This window comes from Onychostruthus taczanowskii, unplaced genomic scaffold (assembly GCF_017590055.1).
Source record: "Onychostruthus taczanowskii isolate IOZ18803 unplaced genomic scaffold, ASM1759005v1 scaffold156, whole genome shotgun sequence".
NCBI classification, from domain to species: domain Eukaryota; kingdom Metazoa; phylum Chordata; class Aves; order Passeriformes; family Passeridae; genus Onychostruthus; species Onychostruthus taczanowskii.
In genome coordinates, this window is record NW_024498751.1 from 201,834 (window position 1) to 215,141 (window position 13,308).

At 40.4% G+C, this 13,308-nt stretch overlaps 1 protein-coding gene across 2 annotated transcripts in view; it reads right to left on the bottom strand.

Annotated features, from left to right (window-relative positions):
• Positions 1 to 243: 243 nt before the first annotated feature.
• Positions 244 to 13,308, bottom strand: part of NTPCR (nucleoside-triphosphatase, cancer-related) — a 13,565-nt gene continuing 500 nt past the window's right edge. The window contains exons 2-5 of one of the 2 annotated variants that reach the window (XM_041399141.1): positions 10,975 to 11,137; positions 9,822 to 9,924; positions 6,495 to 6,704; positions 244 to 1,510 (exon numbers count right to left, since the gene is read on the bottom strand). In XM_041399141.1, coding sequence (XP_041255075.1) covers positions 1,442 to 1,510; positions 6,495 to 6,704; positions 9,822 to 9,924; positions 10,975 to 11,137 — 545 coding nt within the window. In that variant the 3' untranslated portion in view covers positions 244 to 1,441. Of the gene's footprint in view, positions 1,511 to 3,854; positions 3,964 to 6,494; positions 6,705 to 9,821; positions 9,925 to 10,974; positions 11,138 to 13,308 lie in introns of those variants that run through there. The other variant, XM_041399140.1, reaches the window with a different exon arrangement.

Here is a 13,308-nt window from a genome sequence, read left to right on the forward strand (position 1 = left end):
GTAGTCCTCACAAGGCAGTGAGGGAGTGAGCCCATGGCATCATTTATGCACTTCCTACCACCTGTGGAGGTGCAATGCTTGTACCAGACCCTTGTTCTGCATACAGAAAAGAAAAAGGACATTCCCTCTATGCTCCTAGGAGGTGTTCGCAGGGCATGTGTAAAAATACCTGTCCCCACCCAGCCCCATACAACTCTGGGTGTCAGTTTTACAGAAATAAATCAATAAAATGATACTTGAAGATGCCTTTAAATAGTTTGCTCAAATTAACAGTTATTGAACTGAACAGAAAAAGTTAAGAAACAACTGAATTTTTAACAACTTTCTCAGCTAGAGATGACCATAAATTTTACAACGAACAGTGTGCACCTGGGAGGGAATTCTGTTTTCAAACATGCAAAACTGATTAACTGGCAGCACTTTGGCTGAATACATTTGAACTCCTCACATGGGAACACATTGTCTAACATTCTCAAACACTTATTATTTCACCATTAAGCATGTACAGAATTGAATAAGGCAGAAAAACCCAAACAAACATAAGTATCAATAAACATAACAGATTGTAAAATTAACAGACAAATGCGTATTAAGTCAATCATGACTTAAACTCAGCATGAAAAACACAAGATTTGATTAAACTCATGGACTTGAAGATTTTTATATATATTGTTTGTAAAGGGGTGTGGGACAAGATGGCCACCAGAAAATTGAAAATTAATTCAAAATGCAGTCCTCTTATCAATTAGTAAGAGAGGGTAGATTTGGCTATTTTTCTTCACAAAATAGAATTTGTAAATGTCATTTGTGACTACAGGAAGTTTCCTTGAAACTCTGGATAACCCTGCTGATACTGCAACTGCAGACAGGGCTGCCTGGGGGTAGGAGGAGAGAGCACATCTGCTTATTCCCTCTACCTGCTGATTTGTCAGCACCCGTGCTAAAACACACCTGAATACACCTAAGCTGGGTCACCAACAGCTACACTCCTGCATAAACCAGGCAGGACTCATCTACATTTTGGACAGGGTTCTGTTCTGTTGCACCAGGGCTATGTTGCAGATATTGAATTGATTTGTAGGCAGATATTGAATTGATCTGAACATGCTCAGAAAGACTAAGATCTGAGCAGATTTTACAGTTAGCTGTTTTCACATGAGGTAACTTGGATCAGAGTTGACCACCTAACTTCCAAACACCCAGATTAAAACTGGATGTTAGCTACACATCTGTTCAATTTTTTTCCAATTCAGTGAACTGAATAAATTACAATCCTACCATCCCATTTTAGAGTATTACCAGTTTTACCCTGCTTACCCTGAAGGCCCCAGTAAAGCCTTGAGGGGGCAAAGGTAGGAAGGACAGACTCTAAAACATCCATGAAATGTTGTAATGTTTTGTTGAAATGAAAGCTTTAGTGTTTTCAGGACAGAAGAGGTCTTCATTTTCTGCAGGATTCCACAGCTGCCAAGATGTCTTGCAAAATGCTGTTTCTGTTTTCCTTACTAACCTAGAGAAAGAGAAATTAAAACTGATGTAATTTCATGAATAGCTTCTATACAAATGTTTACTTCAAAAACAAATCAAAGCAGAAATTCCAATGCATTTCTTTTTCAGGGCAGGAATGTTGAGTGTCAAACACCTGCCTTCTTCTGCTACTGAGAACACAGTATGCTAAACCCACAAAAGCCGCAATTGAATTTTTAGTGATCTTTTGATTTAATTGCCCGTGGTATTTTGCAGTATTATTCAGGACTTGAGTAACTAACAAGAATCACTCCTCAAAGAACCAGCATGTACTTTTGTCATTACTAGAAATCCTTTTCAACTACCAATTTTACTTTCCTAATATAAAGTCAAGTTCTTATGCCTTCATTACTTGAAAGGGATGTATTTATTAAGATGACAGACCTAGTCAAAAATACCTGCAAAGAAAAAAAATTAAAACAGTCTTAGCAGCATAACTCTGTACTCTGAGAAACCTTATTGCTACAGGAAAGAAACACCTTGGAAAAGAAATAAAACTATTTGAGAAAGCTGGGTTGTTCTGTAGCACACTGAGATATGCCTTTGGCTGACCAGTCCATGGGAATGCTGGGCTTTAAGTCCAGCATATGTGAATACAGATGACTGTAAACTGCCAAGCAAGTGCTGGTGCTTGCTAGTCAGCTCAGCTGCTAGGGACACAGAGCTGGGGGCTGTGTGTGTGTAAATTATCCCTTCCTGACAGACTGGGTCCTGATCCAGAGCCCTGTGACCCACAGTGCCATGCATTACTCACTCAAACAAAACCTGGGCAGGTGACTGGGGTTGTAAAGGGATAACAAGCAACTCTGAAGCATCAGCAAAAGCTTCTTTTTAAAAAGTCTATGAAATTTTCCCCATTGTTCAGATCCCCACAGAGAAGACAGGAAGAAATCAGACAAAGACACATGAGCAGAAAAAATAAGTAAAGGCACTCATACAAAGTTGTGCAAAAGCTGTTCCGTGAGGAGACATAACACCATGCACAGCACAAAACTCTCTACCAGCAAGGTTCCACTGTTGTGTTGCAGGATTCATTTGGTGTGTTCTGTTACCCCCTAAAGCTATAATGGTTCGGTCCTGGGATCCCCCTTCCCCCTCCCCTGGAACCTCTCTCTCTGAGAGTGTCAATTCGTTCTCTCCTCCCCTGTTTCCCTGGTTACCTTCTGTCAATCCCTCCCCAAGTTCCTGTCCATCACCCACTGTCTCCTTCCCATATTCTAGAAAGTTCTCCTTTCTTCGGTGGGTGATTGGATCGGGACCAAGGGTCCCTCCCTGTCACATTCCCTACTGGCTAGCCGGCATGTTTCTCACGAGTTTGTTCACTCCCCAGTTCGCCCTCATTGGTCAATGTGTCGTGTTCCCACCCCCTTTATAAGCTGCTGTTTTCCCTGACTCGTGGTCCCTGCCGGCTGGTGCACTGGAGTAATAAAAGGCTCTGGATTTTACCCCCGGGAAGGGTCCCTCTCTTCATTCTTCTACTTCGCCTGCCTGCTGCTCCCTGCTGCCCCTTGCTGAGGCGCTCCCGGGACGCCCCGGCGCATCTAGGGAGTGCCTCCCCCCGGCTGTCGGCTGCCGTGCCTTCAGCTCAGCCGGTGCGACCTCCTCCCCTCCCCGGGGGAGTAGAGAAACTCGGACAGCAGCACAGCATTCCACTGCACTCCCTGTATCTGCATTTGTGATGTGACCACAAGAGTCTGTATCCCTTCCAGTATTACAGTCAATAATGAACAGGAGAAAGTATTACTATTATTATTATTGTTGTTGTTAAATAGGTGACAGTTCTACCTGAGGAATTTGCCCCAAGGAGCTACCACTATTTCCAGTCACCCACATCCTATCCAAGTGCTGTAAACCAACACTATAAAACCTACAGACAGTGGTCTCACCTACCAATAAATTCAAGACAGCAGATCAACATGGGACTAATGAAAAAGTGACACTGGAAAAAAAAAGGGCAGGGGGAAAGAGTGAAAAAGGAAGATCTGTCTGAAAATGTCACTGTTTTTACTGAGAATCAGTCCAAGTTTTATAAGATAAACAGAAAACCCCACAAAAACAAAGAGAGCAAGACAACAAAGAATGCTCTTCAGTAAGGCTATTGGGACTCCGAGGTAAACAATACACAGTATTGATGAGCCACACTAAATCTCACACCAAGTGTACTGATATTCTGACTTTCAGAGGACCTTCTGCACATTTAATAGCTCTTCCCACTCCCTCACAGCCAACAAAAACAATTCTACATTTTATCTATCCTTTTTCCATACCTATATGCCAGAAGTCCAGTGAGAGCAGCAGAGAGAAAGCTCCAAGTGCTAGGAAATTTTCACAACTGTTTTACAAAGGCTGTTTGATAGATATAAGTCTCCTCTTAAGATCTGGAGACATTCTGTGCAGGCAGCTTTCCCAGAGAAAACAAATCTCCCAGTATCTGTACTGAATGTACAAACAGATGGGTATGTTTTTAGAAAGGAGTTGAAGATAACTGTAGATGCTGCTTATATTAAGCATTTATGTAATTTGGAGGAAATTGCAACCTAGACTCCAAGCAGGCAACTACAGAGGACAAAAGCTTTCTTCCTCTAACTGTTAAAAATACCATCAAGGAAACCACTCATGTACAATCTGTTCAAATGGAACCTTTTCTTCTCCCTATCCATTTAACTATTTTCTTTCTTAATAGGCATATGCAACCACACTTCACTAATGGGTTTCATGCAAGCAAAATTAATAGATGGGAAAATGGGAGAAAATTAGTATCTGCCAGCTGCTAAGGATAACCTGATCCTATTCATGCCACTATGTCTGCAAAACTACACAGACGCCGGCAGTGCAAAAAGAACCTCTGCAGTTTCACTGGAAAGTTTAGTTCTCAGCAAAATGGAACTGGGTAACAATACAAACAAATGTGTTAAACATCAGAGCTCCTATCATTAAGTGCCCTAAACATAATAAATTAAACATTTGGGACCAAATGCTGAATTGCTTTTAGGGCATCTGGGCCCACTTACACCAACAAAATATGCTTTCAAGACAGAAGGGACTGTAAAACACCAAACAGCTGTTCTCTCCACAGAACTGTCCTTGTGACATTAGGAGCAGGATGAAAAAACCTGAGATGAGCTATTTGAATGCAGCCTAACTCCATATTAAGTGACAAAGCAGGCAGAATGTTTTTGGAAGTTAGCCACCTACTTCTGTACACTTGCAGGCACCATACAAGTTAGTAAGAAATTACTGACTGTGCGCTATTTGGGCACTCCAGGTTTCCCCATGCCACAGCCCTTGAAGCAAACAGCTGGTGACTCAGTATCCACTTCAGCTACTAACACCTCTGACTCCCCACGGGCAGGTTCTGGTCCTGCTCATGCACACATCTGAACCAGCTGGGAAAGAGCATGTAGTGTGTCACAGGAGCACAGATGCCCTCCTGTATAAGACTTCAGCTCAGCAGGTCTCTGACACCTGGGAATGACTGCAGTCTGTCACACGTTTCACATCTATGCTTTTGGTTAATGGATTCACCAGAGATATCTATTTAATTCAAGAAACCTGCATGACCTAATCTCAGCAGCGTGAACAGGATGGGTCATTGTTTCAGTAAAGATCCTTTAGCTAGAGAAAACACTGCTCCATTGACATTTACAGAAAGACTTTTGCTGGCTGGAGTCAGTACTTGAGAGAAAGATCTATCAGCAGACTGATACAGCTGAAAACCCAGGGCTGAGTAGCCCATGTCCTCCAAATAGCACCTGATAAAAAGAGACAGTAAAAGCCTCAAAAGCTTCCTTGAAAAGCCAAATGCTGTCTTCTAGCCCTATTTCCTCTCATGAGAGGACCAAATGTGTGCACTGTGTCCTGCCATGACTGCAGCCCAAGCACTGAATGATGACTGGTACTTTCAGCAAGGCTTCTCCATCCCGTCTTCCCCAACCCTAGCCCCGTAAAGCTACTCATACAAAATTCACATTTATGTGCATTTCTGTTCAACAGCCTGACTACAAACACACATCAGTTCAGTAGTGGAAAAACCTGGGGGTTTATCTCTGAAAGAAGTGAAGAGAGTTGAATGCTTACACAAAGAAAGGAATAATCTCTCATCTTTGCTCCTACAGTTGCTTTAGCATTTAATTAAATCAGCATTTAAGGTAAAAACAGAAACTGAAGATGATGATGGGACCCTCAATTAAAGTAAAGCTGAGGAACTTTGAACACTGCAAGTTTTTAAGCCAGCTTTGAATAGAAAACAACACAAATCAAAGGAGTGGGAGGTGCCTTTGTTTTTTGTGAAGCATTGAGGACACTTACTGATGTTAAGGAAACCTCACACATGCACTCCTAGGAACAGGCTGTTTTGCTGTGGTAAGTTTTTGAGAACTGCCCTGTAACTGATCAGAAATCTACTCTGAGACCCTAATATTCTGAAAATTATGCCTGTAAAAGTAACATAATGAATTCCAAAATTGATTCACTGACTCCAGGGAAAGTACACTCCATTTACAACTGTCTTTCTTTTATAAATCACTCTGCAAACTCCACTGCTGCTTTTTTCCTTTTATTTTTTCCTTGTATATGACTACTGGTAATATTTTTGCAAGCCAGTTTGGAAAAAAACCAAAAAAAGCTTAAAAATCTGACTGTACTTTAGAAGATTTAACTCTTAGGAATAATGAATACCTATGCAGTAATAATACTACAGCAAGGAAACCTTTTAAAATAACTATAGTATTACTTCTGCAGCCCTGCACAGGCAAAGCCAGCTGTGTGAGATGGCTACAGTTAGTGCCAAATGGAATTTTTTTTTAATAAGGTGAACACCTGCCCATTAAGAATAAAATGGAAACTAAAAAACTTATTTCATGCAAGCTACCCACAGCTATCAATTGGCAGTAACAATTTTTAAACAGAGACAAATAAACCAGTAACCTAGAACAGAAGGCTCTTTAAGGATATTAAATATTACTCACATTGAACACTTTAACATCTTTCCTACTTCTTATTTCTTCAACAAGATCCAGTGGCTTTCCCTTAGGTATTGGAATAGTTCCAAGCACCACGGTTCCTGAGCCAGCCAGCGTTTGACGAACAGCTTGAATAAAAGCCTGGCTGAAGAGCTCCATTTTACCAATCTCATCTATGACACAAATTCTTTTCTCTGCGTCACCACCATGGTTTACCTGTGGAAAAGTGCACCAAGAGACTGTAAAAAGCAAAACTTAGAACAAGCAGCATACGTAATCTCTATGCTGACAAAAGAAATACCTCCAAAAGAAACAAATTCAACTGTAATCGTGGGGAGAGCGGGAAGTCAAAGCTACTGCTTGTAAATGACAGACTATAAATCTGTAATTTCTTTTTTAGGACAGATTTTTGGAAGGATGGAAACAACCATACAGTATAAATACAAACTACAACAGGAAATATCCTTAACATGAGATTTCCTTTAAAGCAGAATTCTCACAATGGTCCCATATGAGCTACTTGACAGTTAAGAATTGCACTTTGCTTGCAAGCAGCTCTCAATCATTCTGAGGGTCTGCAATGTTTAAAACTTTACTCTTCACACTAAATTATGCATGTAGTGATTACACTTAATTATGTGATCAGTCGTCACACAAAACAGGTATCTAAAAAGGAAGACTTCCATTAAATCTAGATTTTGAAGTTTCTCCTCTTGTAGTTGGTATGATGGAGCATTTCACTCAGAGGTACTGGCTGTCTTAAAAGCTGTCTGGATTATAACCTAGCCATTTGCAAACCTCTCTGTAGCCATGATATTATGAAAAATCCTGTGCTGGGATTTTTCCTCTCCTGAGAAGCTGAGGAGCCTCAGGAGAGAAATGTAAACAATTACTATCTGCTGCTGTGGAATGCAACAGGTGCATCCATGATTGGTCCATGTGGATTGTTTTCCATTGATGACCAATCACAGCCACCTGTGCCAAGGCTGTGAGCAGTCACAGGTTTTTGTTGTTCTGTTCTGTTCTTGTTGTAGCCTTCTGATCTCTCTGTTCTTTAGTATATTCTTAATGTAGTATTTCAATATAACATTTAACATAATAAATCAGCCTTCTGAAATGGAGTCAAGCCTCGTGTCTCCACACACGGAGAGTTCACCACAACACCTCTCTCACATTACAGCAGATACATATTGAGATATACCTTATTCTGTAGTCCTAGCCACTGGATAGTAGGAGAGACACAGTTAACCACATTTGAGGATTCTGGTTTTCCCACTAAATGAATGCTGTGCCAAGCAGTGCCATGCTGCAGGCGGTTGGAGCAGCAGGGAAGTCCAGGAGAAAACAAGGGTGATTGCTATTGAGGAAAAGGCAGCTCACAAAGCAGAGGAACTCCTCAGCTGCACTGCCTACCCTATTTTGGTAAAAGCGACTCAGAACCATACTCCATTATTTGTGGAAGTGAGGAGAAAATCAACTCAATTCAAAACCATTACTGATCTATCAATATGTACCAATACAAGCCATATAATACAAAAAAAAACCCAAAAAACACCCAAAACAAAACAAAAATTTTAAAAAAAATGAAAAAAAAAAAAAAGATCGAAACATATCCCCTTGTGAAGGCAAAGTATTTGCTTCTGGGAAAGTGAAAGAACTGTATAACATGCATCTTAAAATCCTTTCAAGCTAAGTCCCTACTGAGCAGCTGTTTTATCTAAAAACCCTTTCATAGATCAGTGAGCCAAAAAGCCAATACTACTCATAGGTCACATAGTGAGGAAGAGAGTATTTTGCTTTGAAAAAAAAAAACCTGAAAAAACTATCTGTCCTGCCTGACAAAAGTTTGCAGAACCAGAGAGATCTTCCACTGCAGGATCTAGCCCATTCTCACTGGAGTGAAAAAAGCCTTAAAGAGTTGAATCTGTCTTCAAGCCTAAATGGGCATGTGTCCATTCTGTGCTGCTCTCTCATCAAACCAGGACATATCTATGACACTGTCCTTCATTTGTCTCTCCTTGTTTCAGTTCTCTCATCTTCCTCACTCTCCACTTCCATTTTGGGCCATCTTCATGTGTGACCACATTCCCACAAAACTGATAAACAGCACTTTCTAAGAGCATGGGCACATGCTGTGTGACTCTGTTGACCCCAGTTCTTCACTTTCTTGTACTTGCAGAAAGCTATGTAAGTAATGGAAAAATTCAACACTTGTAAGTAATGGAAAAATTCAACACTGCTAACACTTTTCTAAGAAGATCTCTCCTGGATTGCAGTGGTAAAAGGATTTCAAGTACAGCACTGGCTTAATGAAGTATTTTTAAATAAACCATCTTTCTATTTACTAACATCATAAATATATGGTTACAGTGAAATTTAACATATAAAAGTTGTACCATTTTTTATTACCTCCCTTCTCCCTTGTCCCAACATCCTTGCTTTCCTACTCTCACACTTTAATGTTCTTTGACAAAAATAAGAATCAGATCCTCAATCTCATTTTTGCTCCTTGCACCTCTTTGGGCTTTTTAAGTTCACCAAAAAATCCCTTCTTCCTTGTCCCCTTGAGCTTTAGCAGTGTAGAAAAATCACAACAGGATTTTTTTAGTAGTACAGTTCAGCAGCTGCTGCACACTGTTTATGGTATGTTATCGCTGAAATCAAACATGTTCTTGTTTAATTTTGGAGCAGGAAAAGGTTGGAGTGAGAGAGAGGAAGGAGAAGAAAAAAGGCAGTGACACAATATTACCAAAAGATAGCAAAAAGATTGTGTGGGAAGTCTTGTCACAGCCAGAACACTCCTTGTGCAGCAGGCTAAATCCCAAATAATCAGGCTGGTATTACCAGTCTGCAGGTATTTATACAATAGTAATCAAAAACACTCACTGGATTCAAGAAAAAAAATGCTTCGACTCTCGGAAGATGGGAATCAGAGGAATGGGGGGGGGGGAAAAGTCTGTAAAGAAGAGCAGCAGCAAAAGCCTTTTTCTTAGACGCACTGATTCCATCCATTTCTCTGTGGTAAGCCACTTGTGCATTTTGTTTGCTTTCCAGTATGAGACAGTGACATAGGAAGAAATTTCCTACCTGCTGCCTCTTCAGGTCAAGGAGGTCCTGCTGACAGGACTGCAATCTCTCCAACATCACAATAATGACAAGAGAACAAGCCAGATTTGCCACTCGAGCTTCCTGACCATGACTTACATCAGAAGTAGCAATACCCAAGAAATAGGCCATTAATTAGTATCAAAAATTAGCTGTGTAAAAGGGCCTTCCAATAACACTGACTATCATAAAGCATACATTTATCAGCAGCTTTCATAGAATACTCACATTTCTCAGCGTAGGTAGAACCAACTGCTCAAATGAAACAAGGTCTACAACATATTGTCCAACCCGGTATTCACGTCTTGAAGCAGAAGAATCAGAACTGGGACTGAAAAAGAGATACACAATTCCTTCAAAGTACTGAGTTTAGTGAGAATTCACTGCAGTCATTTCAAGCAAATTTATAAGAAGTTATCCAAATAAATCAAATCCCCTTAATTCTTCCTAAGGACAGGAAAGAAATTCTAAACCATGCACTAAGTCATACTGCAGACAGCTTGCTGTCAGAAAATAAATATTCCATATGCATCCCTCACAACTTTACAAGCTCCAATTTCAACAGTCTGTAGAAGGACAATGGCATTTAAAAGTCAGCAGGTATATTTACACTGAAATCAAAACTCATGTCTGCAGTTTAGATCTTTGAAGTTTGTTATGTGACACTACAGACAGCATCATAGCAATATCATCTTTGTATGGGCTGCAAAACCCTTAATCTGGGAAAAATACTCACTTTGCATGTGCTCTACCACACTGTGCTAGGTGCACCTCCATTATTAGCAGAGTGCAAATTACTTTCACATCAAATCTGTGTGAATGAGGTGCTAAGGTCACACTGGATATAGACCAAGTTTTGCACTAAGTATGAAAATCTAAGTCTAGTGAATCAGGAAAGAGCGTGAGGCACTCTGGGGCTCTGAAACCTTTTTTTTTCTTAAAATTCAGACGACTTTTGTGGACCAGTCAAATGTTCTTTAAAACAATGCTATATGCAATTTCCCTTTTCATTTTCCACTTCAGTCACCATAAATCAGCTAGTGGAAACATAAAAATCTTTCTCCCTGCCCACAATAAGCTACTTAACTGCATCCCAAAGGGACCTGGCCTCAGTAGTGTTTCCTCTATCTGGTGTAAAATAGCTAGTAAGGGAGAACACCCCTGCCCAGCACATTTTCAATATTTCACTGTGCAACAGACACTGCCTACATATACAATATAGGTATCAGCCAGGACACAAAAACCAAGAAAAGAATTTGACTCTGAAAGCCATGTGTGCCGGAAATCACCTTCTGGAGGAGCATTTAACATGCTCCAGTCCAAAGGACTGGAGCAGACACATAAAACAATAAGCTGCTTACAGTTATTAAAACTTCAGTACCTGACTCTAGATAAAGGTCCTTGGTTTCCAGACAGAGTGACAACATCAAATCCTGTTCTCCTTCCACCTTCTCTAACTTCCTGTGTGTAAAATCCATCAATGGGAATGCTGGAGGATTTTAGAGCCTGAGTGACTTTCTGGATCAAAGTAGTCTTTCCAACCCCTAAAAATAAAGAACGGAAAAAAGCACATTGCATTAATCCTCTTCTGCACTAAAAGCCCATTTTTTAAAATGCCACAGTAATGATTCAGTTCAGCAGGAACATTGATTACTTTTGAAGGTTGCAAATTACTTTTTCTACGTGGTAGGAGAGAACAGAAGTATCTTTTAACATTCATCCTGTACTGACACTGTAAAGTTTCACAACAGAATGGTACCAATATCCCAGGCTACCAATGAATTTGTTAGCTTAGATGATGCATGAACAGGCCACAAAACTTACCACAAGGCACATGGCACAAAACTGATAACCAAGCTTGCTGGAAGACTGACTGATGAATCTCCCTTTCTACCACTGATATTCACTACTTTTAAGATCAGAGCTAAGTTCACCCCATTTTTAGATCAAAATGTCAAAGCTGACTGCTATTATCAGATGCCTAACTGGCACGAAGGACACACTTCTTCCACTGATGTCCAAGGAATCAGAAGCACTCGATGTCCCTGAGATACCAAGTCCTTACAAAGTCCCAACAAGAGAAAACTGTTCCTTCTGGTAACTGAATCAAGAGATATTTTGACTGGATACAGAGAAAAGCTTGTTTATAGTGAGGCCAATGAAGCCATGACTGAGGTTGCCCAGAGAGGCACATACTTTAATGTTTTCAAGACAGGACTGGATAAAACCTGAGGCAACCTGGTCTGGCCTGATACTCCTTTAAACTTCCTCAAGTCCCTTTTGACATGAATTATCTTCTGACCCTATAATTTCAGTTTTTTACCCTAAGACAGGTCCTTAAAACTCTTGCCAACTGGTATCTCCTTGCAGTCTGATGCACCTTTTACAATATGAACACTGGCCATGTTCCAGACATCCTTTCACATTTTCTCCTCTGCCATTGTACAAGTACATCCCTCAATGATCTCCTTTTAAACTCACCTTTATTGCCTCTCACAAAATGTAGTGCTATCACTTCATTTTTAACTGCTGCTTTAAAAAATTCAGAGATAGAAAATAATCCTGTGGAATAAACCTTCAAATTCCCGGAGATAAGGAACACAGACTAAACATGAGATGCCTAATGATGATAACAGAAATAATTTAAACATGCACACACCAAATTTCTAAATTAGACTTTAAGCATATTTAGGAACTGCTTTCCTAACAGTCAATACCAATGACAAAATATTCTGTGGCTTCAAAGGCATGTACTCAAATGCCTAAGCAAATTTTTCAAATTTGAAGAAGAGGGCTTCCTGACAGCTGAACAACAAAAAAATGACAAATGTGGCACCCTCAGTTATCTAACATATTTTCAAGGCCTTGTCTCTTGTAAGTGAATTTATACTAATTTTGCTAAGTGAATTTGCTAACTAACTTTTTTTACATTCATTCAGTCAACTGCCAAACAAGCTAGAGTGATTCAAACTAAGTTTAAGGAAGCTTGAAGTTAGACATTTAGCTAATCAAAACAGTACATCCAGTTTCAAGTAAATTAAGAGAGATTAGACCTAAGCCACCCTAACCTCTACATCTCCTGAAAGGCTGCCTTTATTCAAATGGTTGGAAAGCCAGTGTGAAATGGGTGGCATGTATTCCTATCTCAGCCCAACAGGAGCATTTTAAATTAATTCCAGTCAAGACAGGCATCCACAAGACGTTCACAAAAAGAAGAATTAGGCCCACTGCTTTACTCCCACAGCACAAAGGAAAGCTCTGCAATCATAATAACTGGTTAATTTCTTCATCAACCATAGAGTTTGACCCTCATACTATGTCCCCACTCAGCCTCCACAATAATCATATTCCATTACCATGACAAACTACTTCACTGCTTCAATCAAGGCCTGCCCATCCGGGACACCAGTTATTACCTGCACCTGCACTTCACTGAGGCTGAAAGTGCTAAATCACTACAATTAAGTTACAGGAAAGATGAGCTTTCAGAAATTATTAATCTCTGCAGTTTATATTAAAGCAGGATTAGTTGTCCAGGAGGTGTTTTTTCCCCCAACACTGAACTCTTGGCCAGAAGCCAGGGACAAAGCAGCACCCCCGGGAAATGTGCATGCCTTGGAGCACTGAATGGAGAGGTAAAGCGGCACTTCGTCAGGAACAAACTAATTCCTGCAACAGCTCCGACCTCAACAAGGCGGGGGGGGGGGGGGGGGGG